Source organism: Zea mays, chromosome 9 (genome assembly GCF_902167145.1).
Source record: "Zea mays cultivar B73 chromosome 9, Zm-B73-REFERENCE-NAM-5.0, whole genome shotgun sequence".
NCBI lineage: Eukaryota > Viridiplantae > Streptophyta > Magnoliopsida > Poales > Poaceae > Zea > Zea mays.
The window spans coordinates 129324770-129336202 of NC_050104.1; the positions used below are offsets into that span (position 1 = coordinate 129324770).

Below are 11433 nucleotides of genomic sequence, written 5' to 3' on the forward strand. Positions count from 1 at the left end.
GATATTTCTATTTTTCCATGAAAAAATAAACTAATTTTTTTGAAAAAATAAAAATTTATTAAAAAATTGAGGTATCCAAACTAGCTCTACAGGAATTTTTTTGAACTTTTTTTTTTGCCAACCTAGGCTCAACGCCTCATCGCCGGACGAAAGAGCGGCTTGCACGTCGGGGCGGTGGCCCACAGCCCACTCAACAGCAACACGTGTCGGCGCGGTCCGGCCAGACACGTGGTCGCCCCCCTCCTTGCCCGCCCACCAAACACCCGACCCAGCCAGCTAGGGGAGCCACAGCAAGAAATGCAGGCCTTCCCTTTTGCTGCCCAACCCCAATCATAGAGCGGAACGGACGGAGTGGGTGCAAATCGGATTAGACGGCCACGTCCCCCCCGAGCCTCACCAATCGCCGGCCCTCCGCAGGCAGGGAAGGGCGGTTGGGCGGCCGGCCGGCCGGAGATCTGATTGCTCTTATCTTCTCCCCTCCCGTTCATCCAATCTGCTGTCACCATATCTGATCTCCCTCTCCCCCTGATTGCCCGCGGTGGCCATTGCCTCGCTCGCGTCTCCTTCGCCGCGCTTCTAGGAAGATTCGGCGGCGTGCCCATTTGTCGGTCGTAGCCTTAACCAGTTCTTCCCCAACTCCGAGCTCCTTCCTTGCTTGGGAGCAGCTGCACACACATCCGCCCAGGATATTAGTTAGCGTGGAGGATGGCGTCCAGGGACTTCCTCCGCGTCTTCGGCGCCGGTGAGGGGGCGGGCCCGCCGGGGGACGCCGGCGCCGGCCAGCCCGACGACGACGAGCTCAGCCTCGGCCTCTCCCTGGGCGGCCGCTTCGGCACCGACGCCAAGCGCCCGCGCCTGGCGCGCTCCTCCTCCATCGCCTCCGTCTGCTCCGTCTCCTCTCTCCACGCCGACCCGTCCCCCGCCGCGCCGCTGCCGCTGCTGCGCACCACCTCGCTGCCCACCGAGACCGAGGAGGAGCGCTGGCGCCGACGCGAGATGCAGAGCCGCCGCCGCCTCGAGGCGCGCCGGAAGCGCGTCGAGCGACGCAACTCCATGGGCTCCGTCTCCGTGGCACCCGCCGACGCCGTCAGCGGGAGGAGGTCCAACGCCTCGCAGGGGAGCAACTCTGCAAGCACCACGGAGCAAGGTATACACGAATGGATCGTCGTATCATGTCCTCAACTGCTGCCCTTCAATTGCTTGTGTTTGCTTAACATGCTTCTCATGTTCAGCTACAGCTACCATGGTTTTCTAGTTGCTGCTGCTGCTGCTGCTTCATGGCTCCAGTGCTTGTTTTCAAAACATCACGGCTTGCTATGCTTTAGTCAGCAACTTAGTGTTCTACACCATATTTCGGCAGGAGAACGGTTAAAAAATCCGACTCAAGCAAACTGCATGCTTGGTTGTTCTGTTGTGGATATCTTGGATTTGATCCTGTAACTACACCTCGATTGCCTTAAGGATAACCAACTGCACCCACAATTTACTTAGTTTTGCTTGGATCACAGTTGTAGGATGTGTTAACATGTGATCCAAAAAATTTAATCTATTGCCTGGAAGCTCTTGTCAAGTTCATAAGCTTACACCATTTGCCTAGGTTAGCTGAACTCTCAGTACTTGGTTATCTGACATCTGTCCCCTTTGGAGACAGTCTCCTGGGAATTCAGTTACTGTTTGGCTATCTCTGGTCTTGACAAAGGGCATTTAGATTTAAATTAATTTGCCAGTGCGAATTGGTCCAACAGTCTGCGGGCAATTATCTTGATGTTTGCCATGTAAGACTGGAAGTGACGCTTTAACTTTTGGTCAATATAGTCACTGTTTTCTGAATCATGGTAAGCTAATACACATACAATTCAAAACTTCCACATGCCTGCATTTGCAAACTGCTTATCAAAAGTTCCATTCATTTAAAACGTTGACCTGTTAATTCTTTCTGAAGTTTGTTGTTGAAGTACAACATGGTATTTCGATTGACATTCCAATCTATTGTTAGTGCTTGGACCAAATAGTTCTGCATTATTCTTGCGATGCTTGTGCCGTTGATAAAAAGGAGAACAAATGCCGTTGATAAAAAGGAGAACAAACTGTTCCTCCAGGTTCTGCTTGCATTTTCTCCATCAAAGAATATCAAAACATTTGCTGTTGTATTCCCAGGTATTGGTGGAAGCATGTTTAACCAATCCGCAGACGCGAAGAGTCCATCTACCTCTGATAATAGAAATCAAAACGACATGCTTCCTCCGACCAAAGCGGCCGAGAAGCCACTAAACGGTACTGCGACAGAGCAGCAGCCTCGCCTACGGACGCTTGGGTCCCTCACGACACGGACGGGCAGCACCAGTGACATCAGAAAGCTCATGATGGAGGACATGCCAATGGTCTCATCCAAGGTAGAAGGGCCCAACGCCAGGAGGATCGACGGCTTCCTGTACAGGTACAAGAAAGGCGAGGATGTGAGGATAGTGTGCGTCTGCCATGGTAGCTTCCTCACTCCCGCGGAGTTTGTTAAGCACGCGGGGGGCGGTGATGTGCCGAATCCGCTTCGGCATATTGTCGTCAACCCTGCGCCCTTCTCGTGAAGAGAGAGGGTTACGCTGGTGCTGCTATCTGCTGTGCTGTAACATGTAGGCTCCTTTGTTTCTGGGAGTTCAACGGAAGGTCTCTGTATTTTTACATAAATCGAGTGTGACAGCAAATTCAAGAGAAAAAAAATCATCTGCAAATGTTATAGGCTTGTCTACAAATTGACAAGGATTCAGTAGCAATGCTTTGCTAGCTGGTTTTAACAGTTCCCTTTCCAGTGACAAGTCTCTGTATGCTTCAAGAGGGTTCACATCCAAGATAGGAACAGGGTTCTAGATGGCATTCAAGTTTGCCATGCTCAAGCTATTCGATTTCGAAGGCATTGAGGAAACAGAGATATCATTATGCTTCTCTAGGAGGTTGAGCTCCCAAAGGAATGAAGCGAATGCTCCACTCTGATATGGATCCCTGTCTTCGGGGTTGTATTTCTGTATAAAAGAAGAGGAATAGCAGGATACGAAGTGTCCATTTCCAACTATTGAAAAAGAACATGAGAACCGCCACCAGAATCATTTTCCAACAAACATTTTTTTTTGGAGATGCTTCAATGTGACTAATGCTGAAATAATCATCAAACATGTAAACAGTTATAGGGCCTGTTTGGTTCAGCTTTTTTCTGACCAGCTTTTTCGAGAATCTAGTTGTGGAGAGAATCTGACTGTGTAGAGAATCTAAGTATCATTAGGATTACGTGCGGAGGAAGATAAAGTTGTCCATAGGACTGAGAATCTATAAAGTGACGGATTACTACTATTGTGACAACTCAACCGATTATATGTTTATGTTGATTTTGAATGGTTTTTACCCAAACGAAATTTATAGAAGCTGGCTGAAAAGCTGAGTGTTTGCCAGTCCACAGCAGCTTTTGGTGGCCAGAAGCTGCGAAAAGCCGAAACAAACAGGGGCATAGGCTCGTGGCTCGTCGAAAGATCATATCAACATTGAGGAAACAACTATATGACATTAAATAAAAGTGGAAAGATCATGTTTGATTAGGGCTGGACGAAATGCTCGTGGCTTCTCGGCTCTCTCGGTTTATGATCGGCTCGGATTAGCTCGTTTGAATTTTTTCACGAGTTGAGCTGACAATCTAGCTCGGTTTCTTAACGAGCCAGCTCGTAAGCTAAACGAGATATCACATTTCAGCAAAACGAAGCTATAAACATATCATTTATGTAACAATTGATGAACATGTTATATGTATGTGTGGTGTTTATGATCTATAAGTTAAACTAATGATTGATGAATTGTGTCTATGTGTTAAATTGATCTATGCGAAGTTAAGCTGATGAGCATGTGTGTGAATTGTGAGTGATGAGTTGTGTTAATTTGGTTTTAAATTGATGTGGTTTGTGAAACTATGAGTATAATTACTATTTTTATTGTTAAATAAGTTCAAAATTAATTAGAAATTAATTATTATATACATATTGTTTTTCTGCTCCGTCTCTCGAGCTAAACGAGCCAGCTCGTAAACGAGTCGAGTCGAACTGACTCTGTGACTCGTTAGTTTAACGAGTCAGCTCGAACTCGGACAAGCCGAGCCAAGTTAACTCGATATACAACCCTATGATTGATAACTAATACTCGTTTAATGAAATATACTAAGCAGGTTCAATACAATAATACTAATACTTAGGGCTTGTTCGGTTCACTCTCAATCCATGTGGATTGAGTGGGATTGGATGAATTTAAATCCTAAGTAAGTCAAACTTCTTCTTATTTTTTTCCAATCTCATATAATTCATGTGTAATAGAAATAACTGAACAATACCTTATATTGTAAAACAAACGATGGAACCAAATAGAGACAAATACACCTGAATCCTAACAAGTGCTAGATGTACCGCTGTCGTAGCTTGTTTGGTTTGAGGAATTACTTCATCCAAAATGATGTGGTGCATCATTAATTTATTCCTTAAAATTGATGGATGACCTTATTCCTCATATTAGGGTGTTTGGTTTGAGGAATGTGTTATTCCATCATCTTCTCATCACTTTATTTATTTGGTATGTGAAATGGAATAAGTTGATTTATCGTCACCTTATTTCTTATAGTTGGTTAATTAGTATAAATATAAGAAATGAGATCATTCTACCAAATTTGAGGATTAGACTCATGATTCAACACCTATTTTGATAGGTGTTTAATTAGTTTCTAGTATTTTGCTTAGAGGTGTTAATCTCCTTAAACATCTCCTTGAGATATTTAATTAGTTTCTAGTGTTATACTCTAAACTATAAACATAAACACTAGTAAATATATTAGTTCAAATAATTATGTTCACCATCAAACAAGAAAATATATTAATTAAATATACCGAGATCCATTTTTCTTGCACACGTACTGGTAAGAACAAGCGTGTTCTATGCTGCACTCAAGATCTTGCGCATGCAACCGAGGCTGAGAATCCACGAAACTCTTGGCCCGAAAAAGAAGAAAAGAAAACCCACGAAACTGACAGTGTCCATCGCATTTACGCCCACAACATGGTATTACCTGCCCAATTTCAATTGCTCACTCGCGGTGAAAGAATATCCGACGTATGTTCTGAGGCCAGCCAGCATCAGTGCCAAGCCACATGGACATTTTGCTCCAGCGATGCCAATACACACAGCTCCAGGCTCCAGCGATTGCCAATACACACAACCACAAAAACAAGCCAACATTTCTCACACGACACTAGCTGCTACCTTCCTCAAGGGAATTTGGCGCCCAACACCATCTCCAGAACCTGCAGGCTGCAGGCGAAGTGAGTAATCCAGAGTTTCAGGCCAACATACCAACAGAAATCCGCTACCTTGGTTAGGATCTGGGTGCCCTGTTGGCGTTGCGTTGGCATCTATTACAAAACCATATGAGCGGAATCAGGAACGTCAACCCCTCCATACAGTACCTTTTGTTGGAAATAGAAAACAGAAAAAAAAACTTTCAGAAACTGGAATTCGTTCATCCGTTTCACCATTTTAACAGATAGTGGCTATTTTGTAAAGAACAAAACAACAAATGGAGGAAATATCCAAGGCCTTATTTAGTTACAGTTTTTACATGAGTTATCTGTGGCAAAACCTTCTCTTCTCTTTACCATTCTTCTCTTCTCTTACCATTCACTAGTAACTACTATCCAAACATCCTTACAAAGCATGTCTACCAACTGATCACCACATGTTCTACACAGACGAACATATGTTGTATGTATATGTACATTTTCCACGAGTTCAGTATGTGAAGACCAAAGGAAAAAGGTAATAGGCAGGTAGGAGAAAAGAAAGGGAGTACCCGTGCTCACGCGCATTGCACCGAGCGCAGTTTGCAATAAGATGAGGGGCACTACCACTGCCACATATGTCACACACCACTAAGCCCTGTGGTTAAGGAAAAAAAAATCATGCAACTGGATACACAAACTTTGAGTCCATCTAGAAAACATTGCAAGAATGTGGTAAGATGTTTTCAATGTCAATCTGGCAAGTACACGAATAGGGAGCAGTGATAACCATTCTGACAATGAACAGATATGCAAGAAAACTCAGAGTACAGCAATAGTCTAATTTATCCTTACTTTGATCAATCTGACAGAAACGATTCACCAACACAACCTTATGAGACAAAACTCGAACTGGTTACACATGCCTATGATAAAGCTCTGAGTTTTCGCCTCTCTTTCCAAAACAAAAAACAAGAACTGGTCGAATAACAAGCAACACAGTAGACTGATTTAAAGGTTGTTTCAACGAATGGACAACGTACACTAAAAGAATGGGAACAGAGAACACTTAAAATGAAAAACCTAAGAACTGATGAACTTTTTTCCACCAAGGACGAACCGAATTTCATTACCATGACATTACAAGAGTTTAGCAATCTATAGTGCGTGCTTAACCAGAACCAAACTAGCTGCCAGTTGTACTGAACACCCAGGGTTCATGTTTTCATGTTAGAGTTACTATGTTTTACCTATCGTAATGGGGTGTGTTTGTGTAATGGGCTTAGGCCCAACTACTCCTATTATAAATGTATCTCCCAACCCTGGTTAGGGTTTCTCCCACTCCAATAGTTCAAATAAAAGAGATCCAAAACTACCAAACCCCACCACAGACTTAGGCTAGAGCAATGTTGACCAAGTTCTAAGAATTCATGCCACCAAGACTACAAAGACTGACTTAGAACATGCCAAGATCAGCTGTTACAGCACACAGGCCATTTCCAATCTGCATGCCAAACAGAAATCCTCCCTCACTGCAGGTTGCGTGTCTTGGTGATCATGAAGCTGTTATCTCCATGTTCCTTCTGACCTTGCTGATGAAACTGCAAGGCCACTGACTCCAGGAATCAGGAAAAAAAACTCGACCTATGGAAGGTAAGACAACAGGGCGAAGCTAGGTAGAGGCGAAATTTTACAAAATTAGTGATTCAGACCTGTGATAAGACAGCAGGGGCGAAGCTAGGTAGAAGATAAGACAGCAGGAGTGATACATCATGAGTTCATTCCTCAAATTCAGTGAAATGACCTCATTCCTCATACTAATACTAATTAATAGCTTGTGAGGAATAGGGTGGCTATAGATCAACTCATTCTATTTCACAAACCAAACAAAAAACTAGAGTGAGATGATGACGGATTGCATCATTCCACCAACCAAACACCCATTAGTTCTTTCATTCAAAACAGATGGCGTTTCTTGTCTTCCAAATGCCTTACACATTGCAGCCAAACCAAAATCATACAGTTGTTTGCCATTTGGTAAACTCCACTTAATCTTGAGCCAATATTGGATGAAAGAGGATGGTCTGACAGACACTCCAAAGGTGAAGGCAAGAATGCTCCACACATATTTAATGACTGGACATTCAAAAAGGAGATGAGATGCAGATTCTCTGTCTGAGCATAAGACACAAGAAGCATCCCCCTTCCACTTTCCTTTTATGAGGTTGCCTTTAGCCATAATTGAGTTTTGTAAAGTCAGCCACATGAAGATCTTATTCTGAGAGGCATCTTGGACATCCTCATTTTTTATTATGAGGACCATAGCTATTACGGCAAAGATGTTTATAAACCGATTTCACTCTCCCAATTCCAAATAGTAACATCAATCTCATCATTGCTTTTGTATCTAAATAGAATGTCATGAAGTTGTCAAGGGATGACCATCCCGCTCGGTAAGTAGCGTTAACCGGTAAAATTTACCGTTACCGGTACTCACCGAGAAACATAAACTGGTTCGGTTTTTCTTGTATTTTAGTTTAGAATTTGAAAACATAAAAGTCAAACTTTGGTCAACATAGCGGTTTTCGAAAATTGGAAAATGAAAATATAATGCCTGCTAGACCCCCATTTAACCATCTCTGAAACTTCAACCTCCAACGCTTTATATATAGATCATTTACTGAACAATTTTGGTTAGTACATATTTTGTGAAGATTAAGAAACTTATCTTTCAGGAATCAGGGATACTTTTCCACACCAAGTATCCAGCGAAAAGCTGATACATTTTACATTCCCCAGCCTCATGTTTGATTTTAATAAGGTTATTCCACACAGGAGAAATTGCTTGTTTTGTGAGAAATTTGTGTTAAACATTTAACTTACATTCTCACAATCTGCTGCCATATCCTATTTTCCAATTTTCAACACCACTTGCACAACAAATTTATATTCATTTTCCTCAGATCTGAAGGGCAAATATACTTCTAACAGGAAACCAGGAACTCACGCGCACAAGGTTCTAGCATATTCAATAGATTTGGCAACATATTGGATAACCATGATAAAAGGCAGGCCTAGTGCCGGAGGCTCCCACATGAGTAAAGGATAATTCGGTGCAAGCCTTCCTCCTGCAAATGCGGAGAGGCTACTTTGAACCCGAGACCTGGTGACTCAATGAGATAGCTCTCACCACTGCACTAGACCTTCCCATCTTGGCTAACCATGATAGCTTCAGTAAAAGTTAATTTTGAGCTCTGACGTGAATTTATACAGATATAACAGAAAGTTTAAGTTGGTAGCTGGGTCTTTTTCGTTTTGGATGCACAAAATTGCTATCAACATATTGGAGAATAACCACTCCATCCTTCACAATATTCTGGCACTAGGTCTATGAGGAGGTTGTTCTTTTGAGCAGAGATTATCATTTTTTTAAAAAAAATATCTATATTAAATAAAAAGGGAAAGTGGATCTTATTATCTTACCCCTTTTCTAAATTTTGAAGTAGGGACCATAGATGTTCTAGACTTTCACACTAAGGGTTCCCGAGATCATCAGTTCATCACCAAATTGATTCACTCACACAAATGCTTGTGAGAACCTCTTTGTTCAAGACAAGAGAAAAGGAAATCCCAAATAAGTTTATCATAGGCTTTCTCAAAGTCCACTTTGAGCACTAGACCATCTTTCTTTTCACTCTAGTGTTATGCATGATTTCATGCATAGCCATTATTCTATCCAAAATAAACTGGTTATACGTCTATGATGAGACTCGCTTTGTCATCGCTACACAAACAAAGAACTCCAACTTGATCCAACATGATAAAAAAAGTTGGACCACCATGATAAAACACAGTAAAAACAAATCACTTTACTAAATAAGTTTAGAAGTGTCACCTTCACCACCAGCAGCAGCAGCACCAACAGAAAATTTTAGTCCCAAGCAAGTTGGGACAGGATAGAGTTAAAACCCAACAAAATCCACAAATCAAGGTTCGGGCACATGGATAGCATATAGTCGTTTTCCACAAGTCAAGTGTCACCTTCACCATCCAAAGAAAATTAAATCCACTGAAACAGCTGGTCATCTCGTTACAGTATAACCTAGTGAACTTTGCCACTGTTTGTTTCAGCTTTTTGGAGCTTCTGGCCACCAAAAGCTGCTGCGGACTGCCAAACGCTTAGCTTTTCAGTCAGCTTATATAAAATTCGTTTGGGTAAAAATCATTTAAAATCAACATAAACATATAATCGGTTGAGTCGTTGCAATAGTAGGAATCCATCACTTTCTAGATCCTGAGTCTTATGGACACCTTTATCTTCCTCCGCACGTAATCCTAATGATACTCAGATTCTCTATACAGCCAGATTCTCCGCACAGCTAGATTTTCAGAAAAGCTGGTCAGAAAAAAGTTGAACCAAACAAGCCCTTTGAAGGGTTATTCAACATGGCATTCACAAGGGTCAATGTCTGCAACTAAAAAAAGCAATGCAAGAACAAATGGGCACGAAGGGTCTGTTTGGTTGCAAGCTCAGCCGTCCGATTTCCTGTGCCTGGGTGCAGATGAATGTCTGGCTCCTGAGTTGCATTGCATGGCAGGACATGAACCAAAAAGGCCAAATCCTTTGTTCAGAAGGCTATGCTGTGTCTGGTCCATCCTCCATGCACCTTTGGAGGGCCTCTCTGGAATATTATTGTTCAAGTGCGTGCGGCCGGACTACTGCATATCAATTTTTGGAAACTTTTTTATAGACTTCTAGGGACCCTCTATGTAGTTGTAACAGAGTGTAGAAATTTTCCTAGACATGGCAATTAATATGCTAATGAACCTGTTAAGAAAAATGGGGTACCTATCCTCAATTTGGTCGGTCTGGGAGGAACTACTCACCAATCAATCGGACCCGCTCGATTCCAGAGCCAAACGACACTATGCACATCGATCGATTACCCTCTGTAGTCTCCTCCGTGCGCCGTTGTATTGTACCATATACTTTCATGTAGCAGGTGCTGCCTCAGCTAAAGATCGGATAGACTGGCCCCACTTCCCCCCTCGATCCCCCCACGAACCGGACCTACCAATTTCGCAACTTCGCTCAAAACACAACCTGAGTCCATCACGAGATCTCTCAGCGTTTACCTCCGTGATGACGGAGACCGCATCATCCTCGATCAAGCCCGCGACATCAGGGCCCCCCGCCATCTCTTCTGGGACCGAACTCCAGCCGCCCTGCCGACTGCCGAGATACCTCCACGCCTGTGCCGCACCTCAGGGATTACGTGGATGGAGCACCAAGGCGCGCCGCGATGCAGAGGCACGAGGGCCGCGGCGATGGCTGCCTGGTTGGCACTGATACGCGTTACGAGAGGAAAGATGCGACGCGAGGGGATAGGATAGGTAGTTCGGTACGCTAGATAGAGTGAAAAACTATCTTACTTAGGGGGTGTTTGGTTTCTAAGGACTAATTTTTAGTCCCTAGATTTTATTCAAATTTAGTTACAAAATTATCAAATATAGAAACTATAACTCTATTTTAGTTTCTATATTTGTCAATTTATATATTAAAATGGAACAAATTGAAGGGACTAAACATTAGTCCCTAGAAACCAAACACCCCCTTACTTAAAATGGTACGATCATTCACTCTTCACCTTATAGAGCTGATTTGGTGGTTAGGGATCCCTAAGGGATCCATGGGGGAGGAATCCCCTCGCAATTCAATTTTGAATAGCAAGAGGATTTCTTCCCCTCGGGATCCCCGGTCACCAAATCAGCCCATACGGGTATAGATATAACAAACGTAGCCATGTTACAACCGTACATTGTACTGTACAACAATATAAGCGACACATAGTTTTACTCGTTAAAAATGCATTTATACATACTATAATTAAACTCTGTATTGCCTAGAGAAGCACTACTCAGCTCATATATGCATACTCTAGCTCATATAGGTATAATAGACTTTAGTGCGAGCATGAGAAAAAATGAAGAGAATGTGAGTGACTCAACCTTCCTGCTCATTTTGTGCGAGGTGACTAGTTGAGGGATTAAATGACTAAAGTTTAGTCTCTATCCTATTTGGTTGCAGAGACTAGACATATTTAAAACATATTAAATGACTTATAAAAAGACTAAAATA

At 42.8% G+C, this 11433-nt stretch overlaps 2 protein-coding genes across 3 annotated transcripts; one reads left to right on the forward strand and one right to left on the reverse strand.

The window, feature by feature from the left end:
* The first annotated feature begins 328 nt into the window (after nucleotides 1-328).
* Nucleotides 329-2974, forward strand: LOC100283969 (RNA-binding protein). Its single transcript, NM_001156867.2, has 2 exons — nucleotides 329-1147; nucleotides 2158-2974. The coding sequence occupies exons 1-2, from the start codon at nucleotides 706-708 to the stop codon at nucleotides 2580-2582; spliced, it is 867 nt and encodes a 288-aa protein (NP_001150339.1). The 5' UTR covers nucleotides 329-705; the 3' UTR covers nucleotides 2583-2974.
* A 1849-nt stretch (nucleotides 2975-4823) lies between these two features.
* LOC100276042 (uncharacterized) lies at nucleotides 4824-10727 on the reverse strand. 2 transcript variants are annotated; one of them, NM_001320243.2, is made up of 4 exons: nucleotides 10431-10727; nucleotides 5867-5952; nucleotides 5388-5483; nucleotides 4824-5321 (listed from the first exon to the last, which is right to left on the reverse strand). In NM_001320243.2, exons 1-3 carry the CDS (start codon nucleotides 10491-10493, stop codon nucleotides 5393-5395), a joined length of 240 nt encoding a protein of 79 aa, NP_001307172.1. In that variant the 5' UTR covers nucleotides 10494-10727; the 3' UTR covers nucleotides 4824-5321; nucleotides 5388-5392. The 2 variants fall into 2 exon arrangements, with proteins under 2 accessions (NP_001307172.1, NP_001399625.1); NM_001412696.1 differs by having other exon boundaries at nucleotides 4824-5328.
* Nucleotides 10728-11433: the final 706 nt, after the last annotated feature.